General features: G+C 53.5%; 1 protein-coding gene across 1 annotated transcript in view; it reads right to left on the minus strand.

Annotated features, from left to right (window-relative positions):
- The window catches only part of ADCK1 (aarF domain containing kinase 1), a 94,028-nt gene that overhangs the window by 25,299 nt on the left and 55,591 nt on the right, over positions 1–13,138 (minus strand). The window contains exon 5 of the mRNA XM_056133723.1: positions 8,336–8,494. Within this exon, the coding sequence (XP_055989698.1) occupies positions 8,336–8,494 (159 nt within the window). The remainder of the gene's footprint in view (positions 1–8,335; positions 8,495–13,138) is intronic.

Here is a 13,138-nt window from a genome sequence, read left to right on the forward strand (position 1 = left end):
GCAGCACTGTTCACAACAGCCAGAATCCGGAAACAACCTGAGTGCCCGAGAACAGATGACTGGTTAAAGAAACAATGGTACATGTACACAACAGAATACTATGCAGCTGTTAGGAAAGGTGAAGTCATGAAATTTGCTTATAAGTGGATGGACATGGAGAATATCATGCTAAAGTGAAATGAGTCAGAAAGAGAGGAACAAACATAGAAGGACTGCAATCATTTGTGGAATATAAAATAATATGGGACTAACACCCAAAGATGGTAGAGATAAGAGATAGGAGGATTGCTCCACAGTTGGAATCCTACCTCATGAGCTGGGGATAGAGAAGGGACCACTACGTCAATGATGGTCAGAGGAATCACTCAGGATGGGAGATGTGTGCTGAAAGTAGACATAGGACAAAACATGATGGCCTCTCATCTGTACTGCAAACCATAATGCCCAAAAGTAGAGAGAGAGTGAAAAGGAAAGTGCCAGCCATAAAGGCAGGGGTGAGATGGGGTGGGGTGGCGGGAGGGAAACTGGGGATATTGGTGGTATAAAATGTACACTGGCGGAGGGATGGGTATTTGATTATTATATGACTGAAACTCAATCATGAAAACTTTGTAACTGTATCTAACGGTGATTCAATTTAAAAAATAATTAATTTTTAAAAACCAAATAAAAGGAAATTCCTGGGGGTCAGTAACAATTGCATGGCATCACGGAGCCCCGGGGCACTGCACATCCATGCTCTGGTCTCATCCCAAACCCCCAACCCCCACCCAGTTCCAGGAGGAAAAACACTTGCCAAGGTCACGTACTTGTCCTTTCAAAATGCAGGACTGGGCCCAGGGTTGGGGTTGATTTTCTTTACTCGGCTCTATCTAACTTGTGCAATACATTACAGGACAATACAACAGGAAGCTTGAGATAAGGCAGAGAAAGAGCTTTGTAAACTACAAAATGCACCTGAAATGCAAGAGACTGTTATCGAGTTATTACATGTTATAAAAGAAATAATGTTCTATGAGGAAACAGCAGCCTAAATAGAAGGTCTGCATGGATCCATACTAGTGAAAATGGGGTTCGACAATGATCGAAAATCAATTCCAAATGATGTAAATAGCTTGGCTTTCACAGACTTATCTCTGTTCAGATGCATTATTAAGGGTCACACTTTTTAGAAAACAGAGAGAGAGAGAGAGAGTGAGAAAAGTTTCCTTGGAATGGTTTACATTGATGGGATTTTTTAAAAGTATATTTTAAAAACTAAAATCAGTTTTCGGCGTCTGTGCCAACACAAACATTACCTAGCCACCCACTGTTCAATCAACACATTCAGAAAAGAAACAAGATGACAGACAGCAACGCACTGAAATTTTTGCTCAAACGAGTCAGAAACACAACCGTCACAGGTCTTTATTTTTAGAGCTTCTTGGGAGGAAATCAAAGGGTGGCCCGGATTCTGGTGCTTGGACTGGAAACTCCCCAGTTCTTCAGAGCACCCTGGGGACAGGCAGGTGAGGCTTCTGGCCCTGAGACTGAGTGGCCAGAGAGGGGCAGCGGGTCGCTGATGCGGGAGGGGTGCTGGTCCGTGGGGACTGAGCTGGACTTCTCACTCCTTGGCCAGTGGAGTCCTGGGCTCCCGAATAACCTAACAGATGCAGCTCACTCAGCCTGCTGCGAGGTCAGCCTGCCAGCAAACGGACAGACTGCCTGTCTGTTCCCACCCTCCTCCGGAATCACTGTTCCCATCTCAAGGCCCAATTACCCTGGATAGCCGCTCAGATCAATAAAAGTCACTGGCTGTGCACTGAGGAGCAGAGTTGCCCAGCTATTAAAGGGACACTATCAGGTGATAATGACAAAGCTAAAAAAATGCCCTTCGCTGTGCCCTTTCTCTTTCATGCAAAGCTTCCAATGCCAACAGGTTCACCCAAACAACCAACACCGGTCACAAATAGGCGGTCTCGTTAATCTGCAGCAACCTCCAGCCTGCCCTAGAGATGGCTGCCCTGCCCTCAGCACGGCTGGGTGAGCAGATGGCATCAAGCCCTACGGTAATACTTACCTAGGAGCCACTGTCCCTCATGCCCCCTCCCGGGCTAGCAGAATACTGACTTTGGGTACCTCCCCTATCCTTCAAAAAATACCTCAGCCCGAGAAGATGAGTCACGGTTTGTCTAAACCAAACATATTTCATTTTTCACACACCAAGACTGATGAAAGCTTGGGAATGCAGCTTATTCTGGTCCATGAGAAGTGATGGGAATTCTCCTGGGGCATTCCATTCTGACAAGGAGGTGAGGGAAGAAATCGGTCCTCTCTGGCATCTGGGTACCACATCTACCTATGACAGCAGGAGGGCGGCAGCTATTTGGGGCCTAGGAGGGGCGGCTACCTTGGAAAGAGACATTAGGAAGTCAAAAGGAACCTATATCCTTAAAAAGAAGCAAAAAGAAAATCAAGGGCCAAAGAGATAGTACAGCAAGGAGGGCATTTGCCTTGCACACGGTCAAACCAGCTCCAATCCCCAGCACCCCATATGGTCCCCTGACCCCACCAGGAGGGATCCCTGGGTGGAGAGTCAGGACTAAGTCCCGAGCACCACTAGGTGAGGTTCCAAAACAAACAAAATTTAAAGGCAACCAACGGGCTTGGAATGTGACCCAAGTGGGCGAACACATGCTTGTATGAGGCCCTGGGTCTGACCATAGCAAATCAGCAAACCCAGAAAACAAAAAAACACCATCAAGTGATGAGACAGTCGCTGCTACTGTCAGCTGTTTCAAAATGTGAGTTAATAAGGGTTACAGCTATTTATATCCCTTGAAATTGGATTGTGTGCTCCCTGCAGCCAAAAGCATCTAACTGATACAACCAACCAACTGCCCATACCTGAGTCTCCGTCACATAAACAGCCCAGCTTCACAATTTCACAAATAATCTCCAAAGAGACATCAAGCCGCTGAAATTCACAGGTACACTGGTCTTCAGGCGGAAAATTCTGAAACCTCGGAGTGGAGGCAAGCAGCCTGCCCTCCTTCTCTTGCATCCTACCAGAGACCCCAGGAGCCACACCCACACCCTCCACCATGTAAACGTTCCGGCTTCACAGCTTCACGACTAGTCTCTAGCGATGCCAAGGCAAAGAGTCATCAGAGTTCTACAGCTCCTGAACACATGGCTGTGTATGCAGCCATACGACACCTCCCAGTCCTGCGGTACTGACAGCCCAGTGGGAGCATAGCAAATTGGATGGCACAGTAGCACAGAAGCCACGTCAGCCCAATAAACAGAAACAACAGCACAGAAGGCTCAACGGGCAACGGACAGTTCAGTGACTCCTCAGACAGGGACCCTAATAACACCATTGTGAGATATCACAATTTCCACACATTTCCTTTTACTAAACTTTTTTTTTTTTATAATTCCACTTGCCATTTTGTTGTAACAAGCAACATTAAATGAACTGTTTTGTGCCTGCTAAGGCTTGGGGGCAGGGGATGGAGGGTAGGAAACCGGGGAGAATGGTGGAGGGGAGGTCACACTAGTTGGGGGATTGCTGCTGGAATGCCCGAAGCAACTATATTATGAATCACTTTATAAACGGTGGTGTTTAAATAAAGTTAAAAAATATTCATACAGCCACAAGTGGTTCTTTAGGACTCCTGACGGAATTATTCACTCTTAGAAGAATGTTTTCTGTGTCACCGTATGTATGACTATGTAGTTTCATTAAATATTACCTAGTTCCCCTCAAAATAAATAGTTCATGCCTGCTCACCCTCAAAAGTCTCCCACTGGTCTACAGCGGGTAAGTGTCTGGCCTTACATATGCCTCTTTTTTATTACTGAATCACCATGACTTACAAAGTTATTCATGACTGAGTCTCAGGCAATGTTCCAACATCTCTCCCTACACCAATGTCTCCAGTTTCCCTCCCATCCCCCAGCCTACCAGACAATATTTTCTTTTTCTTTTTTTCCTTCCACCCCCCAAGTGATAGCACAGCGGGTAGGGCGTTTGCCTTGCAAGCGGCCAACATGGCCTACCCAAGTTCGATTCCTCCGCCCCCTCGGAGAGCCCAACAAGCTACTGAGAGTATCTCGCCCGCACGGCAGAGCCTGGCAAGCTCCCCGTGATGTATTAGATATGCCAAACACAGTAACAAGTGTCACAATGGAGACGCTACTGGGCCCACTCGAGCAAATCGATGAACAACGAGAGAACAGTGACAGTGACAGTGACAGTGACTGTCCACCCACTTTTGGACACTTTGCTTTACCATACTATTACTGAGAGAGTATCATGCATCCCACTTTAACCCACCCCCCCGCCCGCAGCATCTTATCCTGGTCGAAAGTGACCACTTCCCTCTATCACCGTCACTGTGGTTCCTTCCCTGACCTAATCCACCTCCCTCTACCCACCCCACACCAAGTGGCAAACTTCCCACTAAGGAACAGTTCTCCTGCTCTTCGACAAACGCCTCTTAAGCTGCAACTACCCTGAGGTGAAATCTATTGGTCACTCTCTCCTTGATATAAATTATTCCAACCAAACTATCTTCCTCACAAGCCCATGCTGTGCCCACCGGCAGGGTCAGAGAGGAAAGAGGCAGAGTGGGCAGTGGGGGAGCCTGGGGTCATCACTACCTGGAACAGGCATGGACAGCAGCACTGCAGGCCATGAAGAAAGTGGCTTTCCCTCCCTCTGTCTCCAAGCTTATGGTAGATGTGGTAATACCAACACCCCCACAAAATTGTTCTTTTCCTGCCAACCAGGCCTGGGCACTCTTTTGGGGCTGTTATTCCTAAAACCAAGCCACCTTCAGGTAAGTCTAGACTAAAAAAGAAAAAAATGGAAAGAAAAATACATTTCAAATATGAACTCTGAGGGGCTGTCTGTGCTATCTGAGCAATAGCACAGCAGGTAGGGTGTTTGCCTTGCATGCGGCCGACCCGGGTTCAATTCCGGGCATTCCACCCCTGAGCACCACCAGGAGTGATTCCTGGCAGAGCCAGGAGTAACCCCTGAGCATCACCGCGTGTGACCCAAAAAGAAAAAAAAATATGAACTCTGAGCTTTCCCAGTTGGGTTACTAGTTATGGATCAGAAAAGGGAGGATGGAGACTAGGCAGACCAGAAAACCCAGAGAGCAGGAGAGGAAGACCAGGTAAACAGGAGACCAGGCAGAGCAGGTAGACTAGGTGTAGGATAACATTGGTTTTTCCCTTCTGCCTTGCCACAAGGGAGCTTAGGTTTATTGGGTTACTCTCTTTCACGGTACTCCTCTGTGTTTACCTTATTCTTTGTGCTCTGCTTCCTCAACTGGTCAATCAGCTTTATCTCCTAATGAGACTCTGTTAACTAGTAAATACTGCTTTTCTCTTCTCCTTATGTCCTTTGCATAGTTAATTCAGAGGAGTGTCCTTTTTTGTATAGACACAAAAAGACAGTTAATGCTATGCTTTTGTAACTTGGGAGTTAATTGACTCAGAGTAATATTCACTCCTGGGCGTCTTTTTCTCGACTTAAGCCTCAGTTGCCCTTACTTCCTAGCACCCCAAAAGCAGGGTCCCGACGAGGGACTGGATGAACCCAGGGCATTGAAATGGGCAAGACCAAGGACCATAATACTAAACTATAAGAGCATGGTCATGGACAAATTCTGCCATGATCCAAAAAGTAACAACTAGATTTGGACCCTGCGAGAGTTAGGAAAGACTAATCTGGCCTGAGCACTGTAGTCTGGGATCTATAACGAGATGTCCCCAGGAGAGCTACCCTATAAGCTTAATGTATCTTTTACTGTGTCCATACAAAATGACTAATATTAAAAGGTAGAATTGGGGACTGGAGCGATAGCAGAGCGGGTAGGGCGTTAGACTTGCATGCAGCCAACCAGGGTTCGATTCCCAGCATCCCATATGGTCCCTCAAGTACCGCCAGGAGTAATTCCTGAGTACAGGAGTAACCCCTGTGCATCGCAGAGTATGACCTCAAAACAAACCAAACAAACAAAAAGTAGAATTAAAATGAATGTTTAAATGGTTATTGAATTAAGGAAAGAAGGAAAAAACCTTCGATGGCATTTCACCCTTGACTTGATCTCCTGGCTGCAGGAAGGGCTTTCATCTGTTGATTGTGCTACAGGACCTGAGTGTGGTTGCTACCACCAAGGTTTGGAGTGTGAGCAAGACTAGAGAGAAGAATCAGAGCACAGGCAGACTAACAAGGGAGTGCAGAGAGACTAGCAAGGGGGACAGAAGGAGACAGGAATGAGGAGCTTAGTGAGACTGGAACAGGCGCGTGGGGAGAATGGAATGAACGGCAACTGATCACCAACCAGCCTGGCCCTCGTTTTCTCCTTCGTCTGCCTTTGGCATCGACCAACCCAGGTATAGAAGCACCCGAGACCACCATATGCAGGTGGCGAGAGACAGCCGTGGGCTTCTTATTCATTTTATGAACACACACTAAGGAGATCAGGTCGAGCAGGCAGACTGGAGACCAGGAGGCCAGGCGAACCAGAGAGACCAGGTCAAGCAGGTAAACCAGTAGACTGGGAGGCCAGGTAGCATAGGAAGCCAGGTGGCCCTGGGGACAGGACATCCATGCTCCCGCTCCCAGAAGACAGTGCCACCCCTGTTCACGCAGCTGTTCATGCAGAGAGCCCACAGAGGGGGAGCACCCTAGCTCCTTCCAGGGCTCCTCCTGAAGGCCGTGAACGCAGGTCTCTGCTCGGAGCCGCCCCCGCCCCAGCTCTGCCTGATCCACTGCCAAGAAGCCACTGCGGACTCTGCCTGCAGCCACAGACTGACCCACCCAGAAAAAGCCAAGTCCTGGTTATGGCAATCACTGCTGGGGACCTGGAGGCCACCTGGGGGTCAGCTGTCGGGCCCGGAGGTCCTGCAAGCAGGGGCTGGGCAGAGAAAGGCTCCCCCATCTCTGAGACTTCGGGTGCACACGCATGCCCAGACTCAGCCAGAGGTCCTAAGAGCGCTGGCTGCCGGCTGGAGGTCTGGCCTGAGTCCCTTCCCACCGCAGACAGCAGCAACTCCAAACCCTCGCCCCACCCCCACCAGCCTCCGGTACCACCTCCTACCCCCTCACTCTCTCTCGGCAGATGGGCCTGCCTCCTACTTCAGAGAAAAAATAGAGGCGATCAGGCTGGTAGGACACAGCTGCCCACTCTCCCTCCCCCTATCTCCCCCCCACTGCCCCCCACACTCCCCAAGCCTTACCTCCTTCCCCCACACTCCAAAGAAAGGCTGGTCAAGGCCTGACACCCACCGGGGGTCCTCCCTCCCCCGGAACCCAAGCCCTCCTGCTGGGCCCGCCCCCCCGCACTTCTCCCCCCTGGACCCCCACCCACTCGCTCAGTCTCGCTGGCCCGGCACAGGACCACCCCGGTGTCCCCCTCTCCGCTCTGACCCTGGGCTCCACTCTAACCACTACCCAAAGTCCCCATCAGGGAAAAGAGAAGGATATTCTATTCAGGACTGCCACCTCAATTCCCTTTCTCCTCCCCCTTCTCTCTCTCTCTCTCTCTCTCTCTCTCTCTCTCTCTCTCTCTCTCTGTGTCTCTCTCTCTGTGTCTCTGTGTCTCTGTCTGTGTCTCTGTCTCTCTCTCTCTCCCCCTCCCTCACTCCCCCTCATTCCCAGAGCCCCCATTTCTAAACCCTACATATTCCTTTCAGCATTACAAACTCACTCTCCTACCGCAAAGTACTGGTGGCTCTGTGTGCTCCAAGGGCTCCAATCTACTCCTGCCCCGAGGGGTGGGCTCCCCTACCGCAGTCAGCAGGAGGTCTCGGTGCCAGGGCCCCAAGGCCGCCCTAAACCTGCGGTGGATTCCCATCGCTCTCCCTGGACACCTGTGCTTCGACCCTGGCTGCCACGTTGTGGGCACAGCCCCACGGAAAGCTCCCAACGTCGGCTGGCACCGGGTGCCAAGCCCCCTTGAGGCGGGTCTTGGGTTCCAGGCAGCCCCCTCAGGCCCAGCCCTTCCCTGAGCACCCCCCAGGTGTATTCTGGGCCCCGACATCATTATCCCTCCCTCAGACCGAAGCAAAGAGCCCGCCATGAGCCCACAGTGGCAGGCCTTCAGCCCGCAGACGGATTCTGACGCGCGTCTGACCGTGACACTCCTGAGTGGCATTCTCCGGGGGTCCTACATGGGAGCAGAGCACAGCAGTGGTACCCAGCTCCCCTCGGACATGCAACGCGGCCCCAACCGGCCCCACACCCAGCGTCCACTGCCCACCCCTGCTGGGTCACTCATGCCACAACGAACGTCCCTTGGAATCCCTTACAGCCCGGGATGGGGAAGGCGCTCACCTCCATCAACAGGATGTCCGTCAGGCTCTGCGTCTGCACCTTCGGGTGCTGCACTTTCACGGCCACCGTCCGCCCATCATGCATCACCGCCTTGTGGACCTGTGCCAGCGAGGCCGCCCCCAGCGGGGTGTCATCGAAGCTCACGAACAAATCGTGGATCTGTGGAGAGCAGAGAGGGGACAGAGCAGCTGAGATGGCAGCATAGACGGGCAGGGAGGAGCCGGGAGGATGGTCCCAGGCGCACCGGCGGGGGGGGGGGGCGATTTTTGGCTTCCTTAGCTGGACACATCCCCCTTTCAACTGGCCCCTGCAGCCTTGGAGATTCAAGGGCATCTGAGGGGATATGTGTGGATGCCCAGGCGGGCCTCAAGCCCCTCCACGTCAGAGCAAGCGAGCGAATCCCAAGGCGGAGCCCCCTAAAGGCTCGCAACCAGGCAGTGCGAGTGTGCAAGGGGCTCACGGGCAGACGTGTCTCAGGTGCTCACATAAGCACGTCCCTTTCTGCACCTGCAGAGTCCAGGAGCTCGGGCTGCCGGCTCTGAATGCCAAGACCTTCCGCTCCCTCATTCCCGCTCAGCAACAGCGGCCTTGGTGAAGAATCCCAAGCCCCACCCTGGCCCCGGCCTCACCCGAGAGGAGGCCCGTAGAGACCCCCACCACCCTGCCAGGCTTTGCTTGCTTCCCCTGAGAAACAGCCAGCGTACCTTGCTCTTCTCATGCTCTTGTCCCACCCTCCTGAAATGCCACACACCCACCACGCCCAGCAGAGACGCTTTGTCACTCAAGTAGCCACACCTGTGGGGTCCAGCTAGCGTCCAGCAGATGAGGAGGCCCTCAGCTGCCTTTAACAAGACTGGCCAAGGCTGAGATTCTCACCCCAACGTTTCCAAAAGCCCCAGGATGCAGACTGACACACACACACACACACACACACACACATTCTCTCTCTCTCTCTCTCTCTCTCTCTCTCTCTCTCTCTCTCTCTCATGCAAATACACATACATTCACGCAGGGTTCACTGGTTCACGGGCCTCTACTCCCCTGTCCCCCCACTTCCTCCTTTTGCCCCCCTTGGCTGCCCCTCTCTGGCCGCTCCTCCTTTCCATGGTCACGTGACCCCCGCCCGGGTGTGCGTGGCTGGCGGCCACCGCTCGGCTAATCACATCCCATAAATCACTCCCCCCAGCCCTGTCGTCATTTTTGCAGCTTCCACCTAAATTCCATCTCATTTATCAACACCCTTCGCGGGCCGCAGCCTAGGCAGCACGGCAGGGCTCTGTGTCCCTGCCCAGAAGGAAGCAGCCGGGTCCCATGTCCTCCTTCCTGGCTGAATGGCCCCGTGCCCCTCCCCACACCAACACTCCTTTCCCACAATGGCACACGGCCTTTCTCTCTCTTTCTCTCTCTCTCTCTCTCTCTCTCTCTCTCTCTCTCTCTGAGCTCTGGGCTCCCTGGGGGGACAGCTTCTGCACCATTCGACCCCACCCCCGTGTCCCTGGGCACACGCCCTTTCCGCTGGACCTGGGAAGAGGCAGGAGAACGTAGCCCCAGGACTCCTGGACCCTCGGGAACAGCGGCGCCAAGTGGGCACAGAGTTCTGTGCGTTGGGTGCTGCCGACCCTGAACCCAGAACAGGGCTGGGGTGAGTCGCTGCTAGAGACTTGGGGAAGAGCTGATTCCACTGTCCCTGCCACAACTCCAACTTCCCTGGAAATCCTCTGGCCTTTCCTCCTTGCAAACTCCTAATTCAAAGGACTCAGACGGGAAAGCGTAAGTCATGGGAAGGATAGATCCCTCCCACCACCATGAGGCCCTAGCCTGGCCCACCAAAATGCCAGAAACAGGGTCAGAGTGATAGTACTGGGCACTAGCCTTGCCCATGGCCTCTGGGTTCGATCCCCAGCACCACAGATGGTCCTCTGAGCACTGCCAAGAGAACACTGAGCACAGGGCCAGCAGTGAACCCTGAACACACACGTACACACACACACACACACACACACACACACACACACATCCCTCTGTCTTTGATTCCCTCAAAGACAGAGGTGTGACCCAACTGGTCTAATGAGATACAAATGCCTGACTTTGGGGGGTGAGAGGCGTGGAAGCGGGGGGGTTTGTTGGGGCCACACCCAGTGATGCTCGGAGGCTACTTCTGTGCTCATTCCTGGCATGCTCATGGGACCATATATACTGCCAGGGATCAAACCAGTGTTGCCCACATACAGGACAAGCCCCTTAATCCCTGTACTAACTCTCCTACCCTTGCCCTTACAGTTGTTTCACTTTGGGGAATCACAGGAGAAGGAATTGTTTCTGCTCAACCTGAAGCTGAAACTTGAACCTAGCCCCACAGCAGAGAAAGAGAGAGAGAAAAAAAAAGAGAGGGGGAGAGAGAGGAGAGAGAGGAGAGAAAGAGGTCACAATGTTGAGATCAAGCCATGTCTGAACGACCTCCCTATAATTCCTTTACTTGTTAAAGTCAGTCTGGATTGTTTCCTGTCATCTGCAACTGAAGGACTGCTCACCAATATTGCATATTCTTGGGTAACCAGTTGGGATATGGGCAGGGGGGTCCACACCACCATAAACGCAACTTCTAACTCCACCCCACCTCCTGGCTGGGACAGAAATCCAGGCACAGAAGGAAGAGTTTCTGTAGCATTCCCAGTCGCTCCACAATGAGATCAACACCAAGTCCTTTGGAGGCTGCAGGGGCTTCCAGAAGGAGCTGTGAGAAGAATGCTTTTCAGAGCCGTGCTAGGGAGCTAGATCAACTCTTCCAGGGAGCTAAAAGGGCCCCACCACCTTGGCTAGCGGTCATCAGACTGCACTTCCGGTCCCCACTCCCCAGAGGGCTGGCTCCCTGCAGAGAGCAGCAGAGCTGGGGAGTAGAGGCCAGCAGGGTGCCCAGGGGGCAGTGCGGAGAGCACAGCAGCCAAGGCTGAGGAGAGGGAGAGAAAGGAAATGCCCAAGGGCCCCACCAACCTCTGGGGTGAAAGGAAGCCAGGTGCCACACTCCCAGGGAGCAGGAGAGGGGCTTCCCCCAGCAGCCGGCGTCCCCCAGGGAACCTGCGCCACTAGCCAGGGGGCCAGGCGGTGAGCTGCGCGGATCCCTAATCCAGCTGCAGTTACCCACCCATGGTGCCCTGGCAGCCACCCATCCCCTTCAAGAGGCCAGTCACATACCCACACCCTCCTGTGCTCCTCACTCACATGCTCACATACACACACACACACACACACACACACACACACACACCCTCGGAAACTGACTGCCACTGACGCTTCGAGCTGGCTTATGAAGAAGGTAATTAAAGAGAGGAGCCGCAGCCGGTAATCAAATATGAGCAGAGCATCTCCGAATGGAGCCCAGCATCACCGTGTGCAGTGAAGGGACTTTCTGCTGACAAGGACGGAAAAACAGGCCCGTCCTCCAAGCAGGAGAACCCCCATCCCCATCCCCCACCCCCACCCCCCATGCAGCGGAAACAAGAGCCAGCCCCCAGCCCATTGGGCGGGTTTAGAACAGGAAAGCCGGGCTGCAGCCGCCCACCCGCGCCAGGCAGGGCTCTCGGCGGCTCTCGGACCCCTTCTGAGGCTCCCCTTGCTGCCCCCCTCATGCCCTCCGGGGCGAGCAGCAAAATCAATTAAGTAAAACAACTGCGTTTTCAAATGACTAGTTATGTGCTTTTTAATTACTGTCGGCCCATGATTCAACTATATCGATGTCCTTGTCCAGGAAAAAAGGAAAATACTTGGGAAAAGAAGTTTCTCTGGGTCTGTAAGTTCTGGGAGGGAGATGGGCTGTGGGTGTGGAGGGGTGTGGGTGTGGGTGCGTGCGCACCTGTGTTACTGTGTGTGGCAGCAGAGTGTGTTGGTGTTAGCGTGTGTGTTAATACGTGTTAGCGTGAGGCGTGCTGGTGAGGGTGCCGCCCTCTGAGGCCGCGCTGGACTCCTGCCCTTGGCCAGCGCCCCTGCTAGCACCCGACTGCTGCCATGCCTGCCGGCATCCCGCCCTGCAGGGTGGCCCCTGGATACACCAGTGCCCCACCCCCAAGCTGGGTGTGGGGGGTGTGTACAGGCTCTTGTTTTGGGGGTGTCAGGAGTGTCAGGAGACGAAACCCAGGGCCACCCGCGGGTGACACAGGCACGTCCCAGGGCTGCACCTCTCGGAGGCAGATGGCAAAGGAGGAAGTGGGAGCCCCTCGCCGCCCCTCTGGCGCGTCCCTGCCCTCCGGGGTGGCGGCTCAGCAGCACAGGAGTTGCTGCATCAGGAGGCCCATCCAGGCTTCTTCCACTCAGGCCTTCATGTCCCACAACCACGAGAAACTCTGGACTGGACCCATCCCTGATGCCCACCACCTGCACCCAGAAACTGCTCCGGGGTGACTGGCCAGGCAGCCGCAGCCAACGCCCCTGCACAGTCACGCCAGACCTCACTGATCAATGTCGGCAGCCCCGGCCATGCGGCCTCAGAGGCTGTCAGCGCAGGCTGGCCAGGCTCAGTACAGGAGACAGCATCCCTCTCCCGGCCACCGAAACAGCACTGCAGGCTCCTGGCCTGGCAGGGACCATGCTGGGCTCATGGGCATACAGAGGCACAGAAGGTCTGTGTTGTGTGTATGAGCGCTTGTGTGTTCATGTGTGTGTGCGTGCGTGTCTGTACGTGTGCATGTGTGTATTCATGCATGTGTGTGCATGCATGTGGGTGTGAGTGTACACATGGGTGTGTCTGTGTGTGCATGGACAAGTGTATGTGTGCATATGTGTGCATGTTCCTGTGTGCGTGCGTATGTG

This window comes from Sorex fumeus, unplaced genomic scaffold (genome assembly GCF_029834395.1).
Source record: "Sorex fumeus unplaced genomic scaffold, SorFum_2.1 ptg000098l, whole genome shotgun sequence".
Lineage (NCBI taxonomy): Eukaryota > Metazoa > Chordata > Mammalia > Eulipotyphla > Soricidae > Sorex > Sorex fumeus.